The 19,236-nt window shown below is 42.1% G+C and overlaps 1 protein-coding gene across 1 annotated transcript in view; it reads left to right on the forward strand.

Moving 5' to 3' along the window:
• The window catches only part of LOXHD1 (lipoxygenase homology PLAT domains 1), a 149,729-nt gene that overhangs the window by 114,998 nt on the left and 15,495 nt on the right, over window positions 1–19,236 (forward strand). Inside the window, exons 34-37 of the mRNA XM_088152998.1 lie at window positions 2,249–2,434; window positions 4,274–4,401; window positions 8,769–8,886; window positions 14,272–14,449. Of these exons, the coding sequence (XP_088009124.1) occupies window positions 2,249–2,434; window positions 4,274–4,401; window positions 8,769–8,886; window positions 14,272–14,449 (610 nt within the window). The remainder of the gene's footprint in view (window positions 1–2,248; window positions 2,435–4,273; window positions 4,402–8,768; window positions 8,887–14,271; window positions 14,450–19,236) is intronic.

Raw genomic sequence — 19,236 nt, forward strand, 5'->3', positions numbered from 1 at the left:
TCCCAGAATTCCCCAGCCAGCTGTGCTGGCTGGGGAATTCTGGGAGTTGAAGTCCACAAGTCCTAAGTTGCCAAGGTTGAGAAACACTGCATGAGAAGGATGATTTAGCTGAGTTGTAGAAAGATGGTCTTCACTCTATCATACTGGAAATACAGTATACAGCTGGACAGGATATCTGAATCTGAACCATTCACAGTTCTTTACAAAACATTTTCGGCTATGAAAAAAACTTTCAGTTCATGAAAAAAAAGTGCTGGTTTTTGCACCAATTTTGGATGCTCACTTCTGTATTGAGGTATATCATCCATGTGTTTTCTCACATCTCAGTTGATTTCACCTGTCCTCAACAATGCCATCAATGTAGCCCAACAGGACAGGCTTCGTAGCATTGTAAAAACAAAGAAAGTTCTTTCTTCTGGACCAAATGATTGACTAGTGGTGATGCTCCAGAATGTCATCCTAGAATGACTCCAGTCTTGTTTGGATTTGCTGGGAATTGAACCTGGGACATTCTTCATGTAAAATAAGTGGCCACTGAACTCTAGTCCTTTAATGAAATGCAACTTCTTACATTCCCCTTGGGAAAAGTTTCATTCCTATATTTATATACTATGTTACCAGCTAATCAGGTGATACTAATGTTTCTGTCAGTCATTACCCATATTTTATTGTGGATCCAGTTTTAAAATGTTGGGGGGAAAGATCTTTTAATCAAAGATTTGAAGATCATTTTTTTTAATGAAAATTACTTCAAATGATCAAAAGGGATTTACATGACAGATCTAACAACATGGAACTTATCCACATGATAGTAATGATTGTTCTAATGATCAGAGAATGTTCAAATTACCTTCTACGTCATAAGCAAAAACACCGATGGAAACTTTGGGTCTTCTGAATTTTTTATTACAATGATAAGTTAACATAACATGTTAATAACACTACATACATTCATACAGTATATACATGTGCTACAAACACACAGAGAAGACTAGACAATATGTCAGATTCCATGGTTTTTAATTTATGCTAACTTTGAAGAGATCTCCAACTGTATTATATTGTCAGGAAGGATATGAGATTGGTACTCCCTTAGCCTCCCGGGCAGGTAGAGTTTCTTTCTCAAATGTGAGATAAGTCTTAACCTGAGCCAAAGCAGCGGACATATGAAAATGGGAATTGCTTCTTTCAATCAAATGAAGGCCAGCTACAGCATCATCCCCCAAAATAACCACCCATCTTTCTTGCACACCCTAGACCTCTTTCAACTGCTGCTCCAGCTGGCCAAGGGGAAAATGCTTAAAAAGGGGACAACCTGTGCCCACCCCCTTCCTTGCGCTTTCCTTGTTGGGTTGGCTTTTTCTGGCAAGGAAAAAAGTAACCAAGAAGCAAAGCTAAAACAGCACACTGTTTGGGGAGGTGGCAAAGTTGCCCCTCCAAGCCATCAGAAAGCTATAGGGGAATGGCAGCACCTTCAGGCCCTGTGTACCTGCACTTGAGATTGGGTTAGGGAAATCCTGGGAGGCAGGATGAAGTTGGAGAGAAGTTCCTCTCCATGGGGAACCACCCATCTGCAGAAGAAATATAGCAGATCAATCTTTGCTGTGTTTTCTCTAGAGCAGCAGCTGGGCTAACTCACTTCTGAAAGTAATCTGCAGATAAGAGGAGCATCCATCTTGGGTTGGCGTCACCTTACTTTGAAAAAGCCCTAATCCATCATTCGGCTTTTTCCAAAACCATCCAGGCAAGAGGCTTTGGAAGTTCACAAATCACATCCCATGTTAAGGCTCAAACAGATGTTTCCCATAAACAGGGACCTTGTACTTTCTTTTTCAGGCTAAGTGCTTGCTTGCTGTCAGACTTGATCATGTGTCAGTGAATTGATCTTCCGGTTTTTGATGTGTGGATTGTGAGTGTCATGACTTTTATAGCCAAAAAAAGTTCCTCTCATGTACAGGAATTATATAAAATAAATCACAAAGGAGATTGAGTGGGCTTGTTGGCTATGGAATGCAATGTTTACTATCACCTGATTAACACAGCAGTTAGTTGAATAAAACTTTCCTGTCTTTGTTTTCCTTCCTCCCTCCTTCCCATCCCTTTGCACTGGTTGTTTTGTCTTCCTGTAGTAGAATTATTTGCTCTTTTTATTTATCCCCAGTTATAATTCCTTCCTGTTGGATCTTTAAGGAACCTCAGCTATATTCCTTATGATTAATTGTTGATGATCTGTTCCTGCATCTTCTAGGTGGGCCATGATGGGGCCACACCTGAAAGCTCTTGGCTTTTGGATGAAATCATTGTCATGGTGCCAACCAAAGGGGTGATATATACCTTTGTTTGCAAATGCTGGCTGGCCCAGGATAGGGGAGATGGTCTCACTTCACGTGTCTTCAACATCCTGGATGCTGATTGCATCAACATTGGCCTAAAGGTTAGTCCTACTGCTGGACCTCCTAACTCTCATTTGAAGCGAACATGTCATTTCCCTCCAATACTTTTTCTTTTCATTTGTTAAACAAGCAGGGTAAGCTGCCTATAGCCATTTTTTATGAGGTCCCCCAAACCCACACTTACTACTATAGGTGAAAATGGTGACATAATTTCTATGACAAAACTTACTGGGTAATGCTGAAAAAAATATGGAACACCCCAATGTATCTGTCCACCTCTGTTGGAGTTCTTTTTGGGGGTTTATTTATTTAATAACCAAGAATAAAGAGAGAGAGAGAAAATAAAAATAGCAAAAAGAAAGAAGAAAAAACAACACAATGAAAATTATGGGAATATAATATTTCCTTTATTTACTGTTGTGTACACTTTTATAGAAATATAAATAATATATAAAACTCTTTGCACAACAGTTTCAGTAAACAATATCCATATTTCATTGTACTTGTCCATACATAATCTACTTCTAACTTTATCGTACATTGAAGCTGGGCTGTCCACACTGTATGTCAAAAACGTCAAGATGGCAGGCATAATGGTGCCGTTAAAGCTCTGGACATAAAAAACAGGTAGTTTTGATTGCGCCACTGTGAATGTCATCTTGACTTGGAGTTGAAATAACATCATTATATCCATAATTGCTCATTGAATGGACAACTTGATGCTAATTGAAGACTCCTGTCAGAGAGATGTGCCAACCTGCTATCATCATTGCCTTTCTCACTGAGACTTTAATCCCTTAAATATCTTAAAAATGGTTCCTGGCCACCAAAAGACTGCTACATGATCTGGTGCAAGATAGCTGCTTGGGACTCCTTTTAGCTCCAGCCAAAATGATGGAGTCTAAGAAATTGTGGGAGAAATATCTGAAAGGCATCAGATGGCCTATGCCTAAACTGTACTGACAAATACTCCTCGCTTTGATACCAAATTCTTCTGAAATAGTTGCCAAATATTTCTCCTTTAATGATAGTAATTATCACTGACTTAATGTTTGATTAGGGAAATTAGCAACGTCAAATAGGCAATGTCTGAATCTGCATAATCAGATACATGTATGTGTGGTGTGTGAGTGCCTATTATCTGTAGTGTTCAACACAATATGGCATGTCTCTCCCCCCCACCCCCGCCGCCCCAATATACTTAGAATTGTCCTAGTTCTGAAAATGGATATTTCATTGAGTTGTCATAGTAGGCTGTCTTTCAGAATTGGTCATCTGTTGGCCTTGGACATGTTGATGGATGGAAACTATATAAATTAATTCTGCATTGAGCCAACTTAGTGTAGTGGTTAAGGCACCGGGCTAGAAACTGGGAGACTGTGAGTTCTAGTCCTGCCTGAGACAAAAAGCCAGATGGGTGACCTTGAGCCAGTCACACCCTCTCAGCCTTAGGAAGCAGGCAATGGCAAACCACTTCTGAAATCTTGCCAAGAAAACTGCAGGAATTTGTCCAGGCAGTCCCCAGGAGTCAACACTGACTCGAAGGCACACACACACACAAAATGTATGAAGGGAAACAGGAATGGGAAGGAAGTCTAACTTGCCAGCTGATTCCAAAACATGTTTTGCAATGCAGAACTAGTTTCATCTTCAGTGTAAATTCACTCTCCTCTACTGCACCTAGATATACACCTAGCTGTATAAACAGAAGTCAATTTTCCGTTGCAAAGCCAATGACCTCATGATTCCCTACCCAACCCATCCTATCTAAAGATGGTGGTTTGGTCTCTGCATTTGTTGGTTGGTTCTATTTTGCTTTTTTAAAACTTGGGTGGCTTTTTGCAAAACCTGAACTCAGGAAATGCTTCAATTTCCCCTAGATTCTCTATGAAGTGACTGTGGAGACTGGGGATTTCTCACAGGCTGGAACTGACACTGGCATTTTTTTCACACTCTATGGATCCAATGGATGTTCAGAAGAGATACAGCTGGAAAAAAGTGGAAACAGGTAACAGGAGCACTTCAGCAGCCTACATTAACCTCTTGCTCTCCAGATAGGTTGGCATCTTCCAACTGGCTCTGTTGATCCAAGGTATTTGGAGAGTTGCAGCATGTGGAAAGCTACTTTAGATTTACCTATGTGCTGTTTACCTATGTGCTGCTTTAGATTTGAGGACTTCCCTTGGGATTAAATGGAAGTTTGGGAACCAGAGGAGCTGCAGATGACCCGTGAGATGAATGTACAATAGACAAGAGGACGTTCACACACACACAAGCGCACACACACACACACACACACACCTTGGGTCTTAATGCAAGCACCCTTCTCTAGGTCTATGAGGATTTCTCCCAAATACTCTCCTCGTTCAAAAGTATATTTTAAAAGAACATAAGCGGTGGTCCTGCTGGATGGGAGCCTTGGCCCAGCTGTCTGTTCTCACAGTGACCAACTCCCCAAGGGAGCCCACGAGTCTCCCAGCAGATGGGCCTCAGGGGCAGTCCCCTGCCATCAAGGCTAATAACCATTAGAAGAACATTCTAATTCAGTGAGAACTAACAGAAAAAATGCCAAATAATGTTTCTGCCTAGTACTTGTTCTATCCGATCAATGATAGACAGCAACAGTATAGAAGCTAGATGTATAAATTGAAAAAACATACAAACAAACAAACAAACTAACAAATAAGATGGGCCACAATCTTGCTCTAGTCCAGCTCCAGTCTTGGCTGTTCTGGGAAAAGCTAAGCAGGAGAGAACATGATTAGTAGTTGGATGGGAAACCCCTATGAATACCCAGGGTGGAGGTCCAAAGGTCTCAGGGGACATCAATATTGGAATTAAGACTAGGGAAAAAACCTTCATTGTTAAATCCTGCCTTAACCGCTGGTTTTTTTTGGGGGGGGGTGCAAGGGGCTTTGGGAAAGTCAGGAATTCTCAAGCCCAGTTTTCTCAGAAAGAAAGTTGTCTTTTCTCTCACTTCAAGGTGTTTGTCCCTTTTCCCCCTCTGTTGTCTAGTCTGATTGATGGTGAATCTTCAGAGTCTCTAGCAAACTCAAGTCTTTTCCTACTTGTGTTACATAATCCTTCTAGTCTGAAGGCAAGATGCTGAAACAGGAATGTTTTCTGGAGGTGAAGCTTGTGCTTTAACTCCAGACTGAGCCAGGGTGGTGTAGCGGTTAAGGCATCAGGCTAGAAACCAGGAGACTGTGACTTCTAGTCTTGTCTTGGGCACAAAGCCAGCTGGGTGACCTTGGGCCAGTCCCTTTCTTTCAGCCCTACGAAGGAGGCAATGGCAAACCACTTCTGAAAAACCTTGCCAAGAAAACTGCAGGGACTTGTCCAGGCAGTCGCCAGGAATCAATGCTGACTCAAAGGCACCAAATAAATAAACACCAAACTATAATTCCATTATATGCAGATTCCTGAGTACACTGACAAATTTTGATAGCACGATTGCTAGAAATCAGCGGCAGAATGTCCTGTTATGCTGAAGTGCAAAAACATGAATGTTGTTGTGTGAGCCCTAAAATAAGCGTTAAGCCTAATAAAAATACTAAAGGCTTCCCCCACACCCAAAAACCAAAGCATAGCAAAAACCAAAAATCTTTTAGAATGCATCTTTTTTAGTGAGTCACACATGATGTAGAGCCGTTAAAGAGACCTATCTTTGTTGCATGAACTGAGCACAAAGACCGTTCTGCAGCAAACTGAGTTTGGGGACCTTCATAACGTATGCAAATTAAGTCATATTTACATATAGGCATCCTTGGTTTTCATAACTGATTCTGCCTCTGCCAGTCATTGGAATCTTATCAACCCTTCTTCTGAATTCCCAGATTTCATGAGATCTTCCTTGCAGAAGCATGAGGGCAAGAAAGGGGTTCCTTTTTCTAACCTTCCAGTTTTTACTAAGCTGAAATTGGGTGGCCACTAGTAAGTTCTGCCCCAATGCCAAAGGCATGCAGCTCTAAATTTAACCCCCGAATATGCCTGCCATGTGAGAATTGTTGAGGTAGCAAAATGTGGTTATTCACCTTCAGACTGGGAGCAAAGAGAGAGAGAGGCGGTAAATCTCCCCTTTCTTTAAGTAGTAGTGCAAGGTGATATATGTATTCAACTGAAACATCTTTTTAAATGGCCTCAGATAATAAGGCAATTTAATTTAAATCAGCATTGGCTGTGAAATAGCTCCAGGCATCACAAATATTGATAAGTGGACACAAGGGGAAAAACACCCAGGGGAATTGTCTGGAGAAATGAGTGCATCTTCTGAGTAAGGCACCTGATCAAGCCATTAATCTGCACCGTTTTCTCACTTTTCTTTTATTAGACTTTGCTTCAGATTTATGTTCTGGCGTGCATAAAAGTTAACCTCTCTTGCCATCCAATTCATGACTTGAGGACAACAGCCTCTGGTTAATAGCCTCATAGTGCAAGAACCCAGGAGTGGAGATGAATAATTCTACAAAAGAAACTCACCCACAGTTGCCTGCTGCTGGCTCACCCACTGGCCCACTCAGGCCACTGCTCTCTACGGCTGGGATCAGCAACGTTTTTAGCTGGTGGGCCTTGTTGCACAATGGAGCAAGTGCTAAAATTTGAAAATTAAGGAAGCTCATGAGTTTTTTGTCCATCTCAATCCCCTGCGGTCTTGCAAGAGAACACTGTGATAGTCAACAGTGTAGTAGTCAACCCTATGTATAGCCAACACTGTGATTCAGCAATTGTATGAGATGGGGGTGTCTCTACTGATAACTATAGCTATATCAGGGATGTGGAAAGCTTCAGATTTGACTTTAAAAAGGTGCTTTGAGGCACCTGGAAGTGTGAGTGTAGCTGCTGCCTGCAACTCTTTAAAACAATAATGTCCTTCAGAGAGCTGGTGTGGTGTAGTAGTTAAGTGGTTAGACTTAACACAAATGGGTGAATGCTGCAGATTAAAGGAGGGGAGAAGGCTAATATTTGAGGACAGTTCCCATTTTATCCTGCAGTGATACCCCCGACTCCCAGGCTTTCCATGATCCTCCACTAATTCACTGCCTATATCAGAGATAGGCATTCTGTGCCCCTTCCCAGCCTATTCCTCTCTCGTCTATCATCTCTCTCTCTCTCCCTCTCTCTCTCTCTCATCTATCAGAGATTATCTGTCACTCCAGTCCAGCAGGACTCAGCAGTGCGTACAGGTAGTCCTCAGTTACATTGCCCCGTTTGGCGACTGTTCAAAATTACGATGGTGCTGAAAAAGTACTTCTATGACCAATCCTTGAACTTACGAGCGTTGCAGGACCCCTGTGGTCACATGATTGACATTTATGACCTTCATAGCCAGCTTCTGACAAGCAAAGTCAATGGAGAAACCAACAGTGAAATTGCAGGTTGTGGTCACGTGAAGTCTCACTTAATGACCTTGTCACTTAACGATGGAGTTGCCAGTCCCAGTTGTGGTTGTTAAGTGAGGACTACCTGTATTCCCTTTTTACAGTAGCACAATTAAAATACAATACATTTATATATATAAATGGTTTTAAAGTGTAATGCCAGACACTCCTGTCCTCTGTACCTAGCCTTGGCAGTTTCTAGGTCATTCAATTGTCCTGATTGAAGTTGAAAAGATGTCTTCTAAGATTGACTCTTGACCCAGCCTCAGGCCAAGTCTGATTGGACTGGGAAAGAAAAAAGGTTGGTCTTGGCCAAATAGTGCCTTGGAGAGGGCCGGAATGTGTTACCATGGAGTTGTACTAGGAAGCTCTTCGGTTATCAGTCTCACTCACAACTAACCCAATTCACCCAGTGAAATTGTAAAGAAGCAGCACTAGCTAGACGTTCACCCACAGGCTACTATTTCCAGTTAAATGTAGCAAAACTAAAGGTTCCTTTGACTCAATTCCTGGTGACTTCAGGGACATGTCCAGGTAGCCTTTTTGGCAATGATAGAGAAGTGATTTGCCATTGCCTTCAGAGATGGAGATGGAGTTGGAGTTGGAGTTGGAGTTGGAGGTGGAGATGGACTTCCCATTCTAGCCTACAGATTTGGGATTTCCTGATGATCTCCCATCCAAGTGCTACCCAAGCCCAACCCTGCTTAGATTTCAGGAGATCTGTCAAATTTGGCTACATGCTACATCTTCTAACACACAGCTGTAGAAATAAATTGATGTAGACAAATGACAAAGACGTGGACATTTTTTAATATTTTGGGGGAACAACATGCCAGCGATTACTCTTAAGTTCTACTCCAACCTTCTCCAATGTGGCCAGGCTGGCTGAGGAATTTTGGCAGTTAAATCCCAAGCATCTTAAAAAGCATCCAGTTGATGTCCTATCAGATGTCAAGTCAGCCACATAAAAAATGAGCAAATGTCTCATCCCTTCCAGATTTGAAATTGGCCAAAAGGATACTTTTATCATGGAAATTCCAGATATTGCACCACTCAAGAAGATGCGCATAAGGACAGATGGGACTGGCTGCCGGCCTGATTGGTTTCTGGAACAGGTAGCATACCCATTCTTTAATGCCTCCATTATTTATAGAGTTTCCAATTTTTAGAGTCACTCCATTTTTAGAGAAGAGATACAGTAGGGGTGAAAAACTGAATTCCTGATGGGCCAGGAGATGGTAGGGGTAGGATTTAGGGGAGGGAAGTACTATCACTGGCACCCAATACTTTATGATAGTTCCCCATATTCTGTGCTAAATCAGTAGGGAGCCAGTGGTCTCTCTCTCTCATCCTTTGCAGAGCAGTTTATGGGGAGAGTATTTATTAAAATATTACTCCCCACTCTGGGCAACTTCCAGATATGTGGGCTTCAGCTCCCAGAATTTTCCAGTCACATGGGTGTTGCTGAGGATTTTGGGAATTGAAGTCCACACCTCTGAAAGTTACCCACATTGGGAAATACTGTGCTAGAGAAGCTGGATGAAGGTGCCATGTACCTGGCTGTGGAATCTGTGGTCTCTGGAAATTGGAGGAAATCACTCCTATTAGATGACTGAACAGGAAAGGGGAGGGGGGGGGGTGACAAGGGTTGGGAAGGACTCCGAGGGCCACGTGAGTCAATGACCTACTGCTGGTGTAGCAAATTGTGCAAAGCCTTGAAACTCTACCCCTATTGGCTGTTAAAAGATTGGTTACCTGCACTTCGCCAGGTAACACCCACATTTCATTCTCTCTGGGACCATAAGGGCTAAAATTAAAAGGACTTCAAAATCAATCAGCAAACGATGCACAAGAAGCATGGCCTGAGCCCACAAGATAAATAGTCCCTGTAGCCAGGCAAGCCCAGTGATGTCTTCAGTGTGTAGGGATTCTGCCAAGGTGCTTCTGAGCGAAAGGATAATCTGGAGGACTTTGGTTCAGGGATCCCTTTAGGCAATTATAGACCCTTCCCACAGCCTTTCATGCACAGCTGTATCTTCTCCAGCACACTAATTCACTCTTTCTCTCTCACACACACACATACACATGCACACACACACATATACAAGTGCACACCGAGGGAGAGATGCTTTAACAGAATCATGGGAGGAGTGACTTTCTTAGCAGTCTTGATATTTCAGTCCCCATCTGCCGCTCTGGCAATTCTAATGAATTTACCTTTGATCCACCTCTACTGTTGGCGACTGCAATTTGATCCTTGATGGAGCAAACTTAGAGGCAGGCCATACAGAAAGCAACAAATTGTCCCCACATGCCAACAGAACAAGTTTCAAGAGAAACTTACTGGTCTGGTAGCTGTTTCTCCAATTTAAGGGCCTTTTCCCATTCATGAAAATGCTCCCTACACTCATCCTTGAATTGGCAGAAAACTACCCTTGCATGAAATTTGCAGTCCCCAGTGTCCTGCCTCAGTTGCCTCTGTTCCCGGTCAATGCGGACCATCTGATTTCTCTCCAAGGTAATAGATGACAATGCCTAACAGATTTTACATGCCTTGAGGCAGCCCTTGGATAGTGACAGAATTAGAGGGAAAATGCTACCTTAACACACAGTATGGCTAAGGATGACTTTGGGTGGCCTCACTAATGGGCTGGGGGTGAGATGAAGGATGCTGCAGAAAAATGTTGCCAGGACAACCCTGTGCAGTGATGGGTTGCAGGAAGGGTGTGGCCCAAGAAACTAGAATTCCCATCGATACCATGCATTGGAAAATAGAAAATGTATCTCCTGGGCCAAAACTTAGCTCCATTCTCCAGGTTCTCTGAAGTCATGGCAACCACCCTGGGAAAGTTTTGGTCATTAAACAATCTACCTCACAGGGCTGCTACTGTGGGGACAAATAGGAGCAGGGAGCATTATGAGCACTTTGAGCTCCAGTACAAAAGGCGGGACGTAAATTAATCCGTAAATGAACATAGTTGACCTAGTACAAAACTGATCTAAGTTGGAGTCAGGTGATGCCTAAATTGAATTAAATAAATCAATAAACAAGGACACGAAAACTTGCCTTTCAGGCATCAATGCTCCAAATCCTTCTCTTCTGAAAAGGTTAATTCTGGAATATACATATAAGAAAAAATTGTCCTTAATTTATTCATCTGGCAAAGACTCTGTGTGCATGTGTATGCCTAGATATATGTATGTGTAGTATGGAAGGTGCTGGACTTGCATTGGGGAGACTTGGTTTCGGGCGCACTCTCAGCCACAGAAGCTCCTTTGGTGACTTTGGGGCCAGTTCCTCACTCTCTCAGCCCAACCTATCTCACAGGGTTGTGGTGGGGAAAATGGGAGGAGGAGCTGGTATATACTATGCTGCCTTGAGTTCCTGAATAAAAGACTAGACAGACAGACAGATGATAGAATGATCTTTTTCTGGTCTAGCCAGACAGGAGATGGATTTGTTCTGTCCTGGGACCATCTGTTGTGCTGAAGCTGTACTTGTCCTTTCATCACATCATCAAAATTACTGTGTCCCTCACTTCAAGTGGGCTCCTCCTTTGGAGGCCATCTAAATATATTCTATTTATTATAGTCCAAGATTTTGGAAGAAACATGAGGAATTTCTATTCTCTTCTTGGCAAGGGGATACATTTTGATAATGCTTCCTCTAGTCTCTCCCTTATCTTGGCAGCAATGAAGACCAAGGAGGTCTGTAAAGAAAGCCAAGTGTAACGTATAATTTTCCCCAATGGACACTCTGCTATTAGACTTTATGAGAAAAGCACTCTGGCATTATGCCAGGGCACCTGGTATCCATCACAAATTCACTTTTGTGAGGGGGGCTCCTTCAGGAAAAAAGTAGTTACTATGGACTTTTTAAAAGAATGTTCCATATTTGGTGGTGATAGATGGCCAAAGCAGTTTTGAATGCCTGCAATTCTTGAAAGGACCATCTCATCTCATCTCATCTCAGTTCAGATTTTCACTTTTGTTAGCCAACTTTTTTTCTTTTAGAAGTGCATCCAGATGGACAGGCACACACATACACACACACACACACCTGTTTTCTCTTCTATTTTGATGTGCCCAGTATTGAAATTCTCTTGGCTGTTATTTTTTAAATAATAAATACAATTAAGACACAGAGCTGTCCAATAAATGAATACATAAATGATGTTTCTTTTTTCCAGCTGTGTTATGTATGCAGATTAGTATTTAGCTGTTTTGTTTTGATATCTTAGTTTCTTAGGCTACAATCCTCTAGTCCAATGAAGAATGCCCTGAGTGCTGTCAAAGTGCAAACTCAGTGGACACATCCATATATTTTTCTTGGAACTATTTGTTTGTATTCTTCTGAGGTGTCTTTTTCTGAGTTCCCCATGTAGCCTACAGCCCTGGAATATTCTGGTGGTCTTTCCCATAACATTTGAGAAAAAGATCTGCTCTCAGCGGGGTCTCGGCCCTTATTAGCTTCCTCGCCGTGAGCACAGAATCTCTTGCAGTCCTTCCTTTTCTAAGACTTTAGAAAGGACAAAAAAGAAACATGTTACTTGAAAATGAGTGGCATATATTTGCAGAATTGAAAACATTCCCTAAATGTACCCCCACCGCCACCAATCTAGAAACTTCAGTGCTGGAGCACACTTAGATTATATCTCACTCATTGGAATCAATAGAAGGATGGAAAAGAAGAAATCTGAAGACAGCTGCAGAAGGTAGAGTGGAAAAATAATCAGCTGTTCTATCTCCTCCATTTTAAACCCACTGGTGTCAGTCTGATAGGGTAGAAGGTGATGCAGTGTATCCCCATCAGAATATAGACTTGTCCTGCCCATCTGGTATTCTAAACTGAAGCACTTGCAGAAGATCTCCCTGAGAGTGATAGAAATACCAGAAGAGTAAGGAGAATTCATATTGCTAGAACTACTGCAGAGATTTCTTCCAGTCATAAAACTGTGGAGCATTCTGTGCACCAGCACACCATTTCATATGAAGTTAGCATGGTCGAGAAGGAATAGAAGTGAGAGGTGAGAAAGTTATTATCTTAAGCAGGTGGGAACTAGAGGGCAGATGACGGCAGTGTCTTATCAACAGGAGGGACGAGTTAGGTGAAGTTTTGGTTTTTGGCTAAAAGACTAGATGAGTCACCTGATGGGACATTTATTGAATACTGCATCTAGTTTTAAAGGGTTTATCCATTCTTTAAGAAAGACTATTTTTTTAAAAGATGAAACCACCCCAAGGTTAAAACTGAATTGCTGATTTCTTCTGCTGCTGCTTCTCCAGCATCTATACTCCTGGGATTCTGTCGTACAGCATTTCCTCCCAAATCAAGAGATAACCACACTCAAAATTGTACCTCAGTAGGTTTCAAAAGCATAGTGTGAAAATTGATCTGGACTCACATCAATTTCTAGTGGTGGCACATTTAGGAAAGAACATACGGATGTCGTTGTGGGGGTAGCACTGCAGACTACACAGATGGTGCACTACCAGTGCTAAGTAAAGATAAGAAAGCAAATTAAGCCATCAGCCTGATAATTTACTGTTTTGTTGCTAGGCAGATGCGTGGAACAACGATCTGAGCTTTCCTGTTTCAGGTCCATGACAATAGTTAAATGTGTGTGTATGGATGGATGGATAGATAGATAGATAATGGATAGAGAGATAGAGATAGAGATAGAGATAGAGATAGAGATAGAGATAGAGATAGAGATAGAGATAGAGATAGAGATAGAGATAGAGATAGAGATAGAGATAGAGATAGGGATGGGGGAGAGAGAGAGAGAGATGTCAGGGAGAGTAATTATAACAAGTGGGATGCCTCAATCCCTGGGTTGCATTTAGATGTATATCTCAGTTGACAATGAAAAGAACTGCCTACTCCAGTACCAGTAGCATCTTTCCATATTGATAAATCTCATTTCCTTATTCATGACCCAGGGGGCTAGCGTGTGGGTGACTGCCACAGGATTTCTGAAGGACTGAGATCTCCCCAGCAACCAAGGAAACCAACCAGTTTCCTTAACTGGACAGTTTTCCTAGAACTATTCCCCTCGATCTTCTGTACAGCTCCAGATCACAGGGAAAGTCTTTGTGAACTGGCCAGCTGTGATGGCACCCCACCTAAAAGCTAAAGAACTTTTTTATTTTCTTAAAGTCTTGCATTCCTTTTTGAATTGTTTGGACTCACTGTTTGCAGTCCTGTTATCCATTTTACAGGAGTTTCTGATTTTATCCTGTCTTAGATATGTTTGAAGTTTACTCCTTTTTTATGGTTCCATGTGCTTTGCCGGTAACCATTCAGAGAATGTTGGTGTTTTGATGGTATACGAATACTGAAAAAAAAAAATCCTGCTTCAACACACATAGGGGTTTGGGGACCAGTATATGCATCTGTTATATTTACAATCCTCCAGGAGTTCAAAATGTACACATAACATTTCCTAATTGTTTATTCTGCAGCTGGAATTCATCCTGTTGGTTTGTTTTTTTCCTAGGTCATAATGAAGAATTTGACCACTCAAGAGGTCACCACGTTTACCTACAGCGACTGGCTCTCCAAGCAATGGGGGGACAATCTAACACTAGAGTGTGAGATTGCAGCAATGATCGACAATGAGCTGATGATGGAATACACAACATATATTATTCAGGTGAAGACCAGCGATATTGGAGGTGAGTTCATATTGAAGATGCCTGAGATTTGAGGAATCTAGTCCATCTGTATTACCACTGCCGATTATATTAGCTTTGGAAGCAAAGCCAGTATGATCTTTGGGAAATGCAAATAGCCCTTGAGAAATTTTTGCTCATTCATCAAAATGCTTTGGGGCTTTTTTAGGTTTTCTACCAAACCTCCTAATGTTGCTTTAGACAAAACCTGATATAAAGCTATGTCAAGCTTCAGGGGTGGGGAGGTCTCAGTACCTGAGAGAGATTGAAACTCTTTAGTGGTCTTTCGCTCATCTCCTGTGGATGGGTTGGAGGATATATTTTGCTCCAGCTCCGGATGACATACTGGTAGATATTAATCTCAAATATTGTCGGTGCTTATCAAATGATGTAAAAACTGAAAGATGTTGAAAAGGCAGAGATTCTCTCCTCAAGCATTAAATCCCTACTCCTTTATAGGTTGTAGTTACATTCAGCAACTGCATTGACAACCTTCTACATTTACTTTTATTTTAGGTTCTTGAAGGAATCCATAACGTTGGTTCGTTTGGTCCCCTAATTAACCATGTTCTACAAACACAGCCTACAACTCCATTCATTCCTAATGCTTCCTTAGGTTAGGCCAGTTGTCCCTTGCTTACCTCTGTACCTTTCAGACGGAAGGCCTGGCACCTAAAATATTACTGCCAAGAGAGTGGAGCAGCAAAATGGCAGCTGGTCCTTCAGCTGATGGACCCACTGTTTTTCTAGCTGTTGCCTTCCTGCCCTATTTGTGAGCTTCTCAGAAACAGACAATCAGCTATTTCTGGAAACAGGAACGTGGGCTAGATGAATACTTAATTTATGAGATTCCACAGTTGTTTTTGCATTTCTCTGATGTTGCTGTCCCAGATGATAATGACGACGACATTTAAACTGGTTGGATGGACCTGTGATGGTAGAGGATATGGTTGCTATCACCCTTTACATCTGTGAAAGCTGCTTCAGGGATGTTGCTGGGCAGCAGGGAAAGAATCAAATCAATAGGAAGATAAGTTAATTTGGGTCTGCTGTTTTTGGACAGCAGCTTTTCCAGTTTCACCTGTGCTGCAGCTAATAGACTGGAGGCATCTTGACCTGGGAAAAAAACTGTCCAGTCTAGATTCACTCATGGATACCATGGCCCTCAGTTTCTGCACCATGCAGGGTTGCTTTGAAAGCCTTCTCTTATGGAGACTTACTTTTCCAATCCACACTGCTGAAATATAGAGTTGCCTTTGCCATTAGTCAACAGACAATGATTACAGCAATAGTCCATAATGAGCAACTAGACAGTGGCTTAACGCTTTGTTCCAAGCAATTATTTGCCCATTACATTTGCCCTCTTCTTTTCCTTCCCTTCCCTTCCCTTCCCTTCCCTTCCCTTCCCTTCCCTTCCCTTCCCTTCCCTTCCCTTCCCTTCCCTTCCCTTCCCTTCCCTTCCCTTCCCTTCCCTTCCCTTCCCTTCCCTTCCCTTCCTACCACAAAGGATGCAACACATTGTCTCAGTTATAGATTGGAACCAGATTTCCTTAACTTTGCTAAAACAGATTCCTGTCCTCAAAACATGTTCTGCCCTCTTTTGGAATATACTATGACTCTTATGCAGTGGCCATGCATATAGGGTGGAATTTATAAGGCAGTAGCCTCTAAGTGTTGGCACAATTTGTGCAATTTTTAGAGGCATGTCCCTGATTTTTGCAGTGGAGAAGATGTGTGGTGAAGTTTGCCTTAACTTTAGCAGTCCTGGCATCTTGCAGGCCCAGAACTACATCCTATTTATGTAGTGCCCCCTCCCCTGGAGACCCCAGGTGAATTTTGGCTTCCCACCCCCTTAAGATATAAAAGATAAAGTCTCCTTTAAGGTGACCTCAAAACCTCAGTAACTTTATGGACACACCCATGCAGGTTTTTTGGCAACAGTACCAAAGTGGTTCACCATTGCTTTCTTCTGGAATGTTTATTCAACCTCCCAATCTAGCCCATAGCCCAAGAATTTCCTGGTAGCCCCCCATCCATGTACTAACCTGGTCCAAACTAGCTTATTTTTTTCAAGATCAGCCAAGAATGCCATCTATCTTTGCATTTTCAGATGAGAAACACACTCAGAATTCTGCCTTTGCCCAAAATTAGGTTAACTCAATTAAACACATGCACAGGCACTCCAAAACAAAAAAGCAGAATGTCCACACACAGGATGCAGCCTTACTCACTTTGTATTATCGCCCAGCCATCTCTATGTCTCTGAAAAAGTTAAGAGCAGCCCTGCCCATTCAGGTGGGGCTTTAAACCTTGAAACAGAAGTGGGGACACTTCTGATTTCTATCATTTTATTTTGCCACAGCTGTGCTGTGCAACTCTCAGCTGCAATGCAGTTCTGTTCTTAGCAGGTTAACCCAATGTTCAGTGGAAAATTCAATGATCCCACTAAATGATAATAAAGTTATTCCATCCAGCAGTGATCTGAGAACTGGGAACTTGAGTCTAGGCTTCCTTATAAGTGGGCACTTTGAAATCCTAACACTTGAGACCCAAGAAGATCAGGCTCTAAATATTGTACAGGTAGTCCTCAACTTATGACCATTAGTTTAACGACTGTTTGAAGTTACAATGGCGCTAAAAAAAGTGGCTTATGACCAGTCCTCACACTTACAACCATCGCAGCATCCCCGGGGTCATGCTATCAAAATTCAGGCACTTGGCAACTGGCATGTATTTACAACGGTTGCAGCATCCTGGGATCACATGATCACCATTTGTGACCTTCCCAGGGGGCTTCCGACAAGTAAAGTCAGTGGGTGAAGCCAGATTCACTTAACAACTGTGGTGATTCATTTAACGATTGTGGCAAGAAAGGTCATAACATTGGGTGTGACTCACTTAATGACTGCATCACTGAGCAAAGGACATTCTGGTCCCAATTGTGGTCATAAGTTGAGGATTACCTGTACATGGTAAATTTGGTATTTCTTTAGACAAGACATTTTGGGGGTAAAATTGAGCTTCAGGAGGGAAATTGAGGAAAAAGCTGAGCCCATAGGTATCAAACTGGCAAACATATCTGTTGTTTTCTAGGAAATGAACAGTGATGGGTCTTAATGGTGGGCATTCTGCCTTACTATGAGATAAGACAGCTAGTGGGATCAAAAACAAAGAACAAAGTTTTTGAAATTATACAGCCTAAGAAGACATCTGACGGAGACTCTTATGCACCTTCCAACATAGAAAGAGGGACATGATTTAAAAAGAGTTATAGCTATTTTAAAAAAAGTGAGGTACAGTCAAATTTCATGCAGGAATTGGGGGTATTTTTCAGGCTGGTCAAGTTTTTTTTTCTGGTTGCAATTAAGGAGGGAAATGCTAAAGGTCAAGGGGGTCATGTCATTGGTCCAGTGACATTGCTCGAGTTTTCCAAAAAAACTTTGTGTGAGTTTAAGAAAAATATGAGCTAGGTCCATTGAGCTTATTGAAAGCTTCACACATAGATTTCACTTGTTTCAATCATGCCAGGCTAATCTGTCAGTTTGCTTCTCGGGGATCTGGGATAGGGCCATAGAGTGGGTGTTCCAGAACCACCCCTGTCCTTTTGCAACCTAACCCTCTTTAATTTGTCCTTGTGGGCCTGGATTTATAAGAGCTGACATCTCAGTGTACCAGGAGTCTCCAGACTGGGAAGGCTGACCCAAATCCCGCTCCCTATTTAAGTAAAAAAGATGAGGATTGCATCCAGCAGAGTTCCCCAATAACTTCTGGCCACATTATTATTTATTCTAAACTTTCAAAACTTACTCATTGACTGAATATTCAGTCCATATCACCCAGATAAAGAAGAACTTTCAAAGTAATTGCCTTGTTTCTTGGTAAACCAAGACAGATGCTATTGCTGTTAAATGTGTTCCCCAGCCCTCTGGACTTCTGAATACCACGGTTTTCTGAGACCTGGGATCTGCTCTGGAGGAAAGTGAGATTCCCAAATGCAACTCTTGCATTCTAACTAACTACATATGTGTGTGAAACAGTGGCTGTCACTGAACATCAACCAAGAGCGAAGAAGAGAGATGTTTATCCTGGATGCAAAGCCAAGTAGGACGCAGTACTCAGTACAGAACCTTTGAGAGCTAAAAGCTCATAGAAAATGTCCTGAGCAGCTGAGGTTAAATAAGTGATGCTGGAGAAGGCCTCTGGCTGTAACCCCTGAATGCCACGGCAGAGCTGGGCTGGATGAACAAACAATCTGACCTGGAAAAATGGTTTGGTAATTTCTATAAAGTAGGTAACGGGGACCAGTGGCTATGTGACCTTGAATTCATTTGTGGGTGATTTCTGGAGCCTTGCAGAATTGTGGCCCTGGCCAGGTCCACTGAATAAAAGGTGCACCATTTTCTATAAATTGGCAGTGGGACAGGAAGTAAAACGTTTTGCTAGATGTCCAACAGGTCAAACAAAACATATCCCAAGGGAAAATCAGGACAAAAATTCTGCTGCTTCCTCTCTAGGATACCATTCCACCACCAGTTTGCCCTCAGCATCTCTTGCCTGCTAAAGTCTTTGTCATCACCACCACCACCCTCATCTATAAAAACTTTGCCCCTCATTTGGTTTAAAGCATTTACCTCCTGCCTTTTAGCTTGAGGGCCCTAAATAATAAATAAAGCCAGGCAGTTCCCAGACTCACAACTGAAAAAAAGATGTGACATGAAAGTAAAGGAAGAGGGGGAGAGAAAAGGAATCAACAGACACTCATTCTTAATATTTCATTATTCGAAGGGAGG

Source organism: Python bivittatus, unplaced genomic scaffold, assembly GCF_059951505.1.
Source record: "Python bivittatus isolate LINGU-HERP-01145 unplaced genomic scaffold, Pbiv_v1 ctg000570_np1212, whole genome shotgun sequence".
In the NCBI taxonomy this organism is placed as follows: domain Eukaryota; kingdom Metazoa; phylum Chordata; class Lepidosauria; order Squamata; family Pythonidae; genus Python; species Python bivittatus.